This window comes from Bison bison, unplaced genomic scaffold (assembly GCF_000754665.1).
Source record: "Bison bison bison isolate TAMUID 2011002044 unplaced genomic scaffold, Bison_UMD1.0 scf7180017864524, whole genome shotgun sequence".
NCBI lineage: Eukaryota > Metazoa > Chordata > Mammalia > Artiodactyla > Bovidae > Bison > Bison bison.
Window position 1 is genome coordinate 1,533,357 of NW_011495075.1, and position 528 is coordinate 1,533,884.

Genomic DNA, 528 nt, shown 5'->3' on the forward strand with positions numbered 1-528 from the left:
AGGGGGGCGGGGGGGAGAAGGCTGCTGGTTCCGGTCCGGATGCCCGAGATGTCAGTTTTTAAAAAGAGAAGTCTCTTTTTTGTTCATTTCACATCAAAGACCCCTTGGCCCTTTCTCCGTCCCAAACCCAGGCCAGGACGGAGCAGCCCCCGTATTCTCCCCACCTAGCACCCCCAGGCTGGGCCTTTCTGTGAGCCTGGGAGCATCCCGCCCAGTGGGCCCCTGTCCTCTGGACCCCTAGGTTTCTGCACTGAGGCGTCTGGCCAAGCCCATGTCTGAGCGGGTGGCAGGGCGAGTGGGATCGAAGTCACCCGTGCTGGACTCGGGGGCTGAGGTGTCGGCCAGCACCACCTCGTCCGAGGCCGAGTCGGGGGCCCGCTCCGTCTCCAGCATCGTGCGCCAGTGGGACCGCAAGATCAACCACTTCCTGGGGAGTCACTCCGCGCCCACAGTGCCTGGTGCCCGCCCTGCCAGGTGAGGAGGCCGGGCACCTGAGCTTTGAGGGCCAGGGGGGGGGCCTCAGGGGAT

The 528-nt window shown here is 65.3% G+C and overlaps 1 protein-coding gene across 2 annotated transcripts in view; it reads left to right on the forward strand.

Annotated features, from left to right (window-relative positions):
* KIF21B (kinesin family member 21B) overlaps positions 1-528 on the forward strand; it is a 27,565-nt gene that overhangs the window by 11,223 nt on the left and 15,814 nt on the right. For both annotated transcript variants that reach the window (XM_010831071.1, XM_010831072.1), the window contains exon 16: positions 242-474. In XM_010831071.1, the coding sequence (XP_010829373.1) occupies positions 242-474 (233 nt within the window). The remainder of the gene's footprint in view (positions 1-241; positions 475-528) is intronic.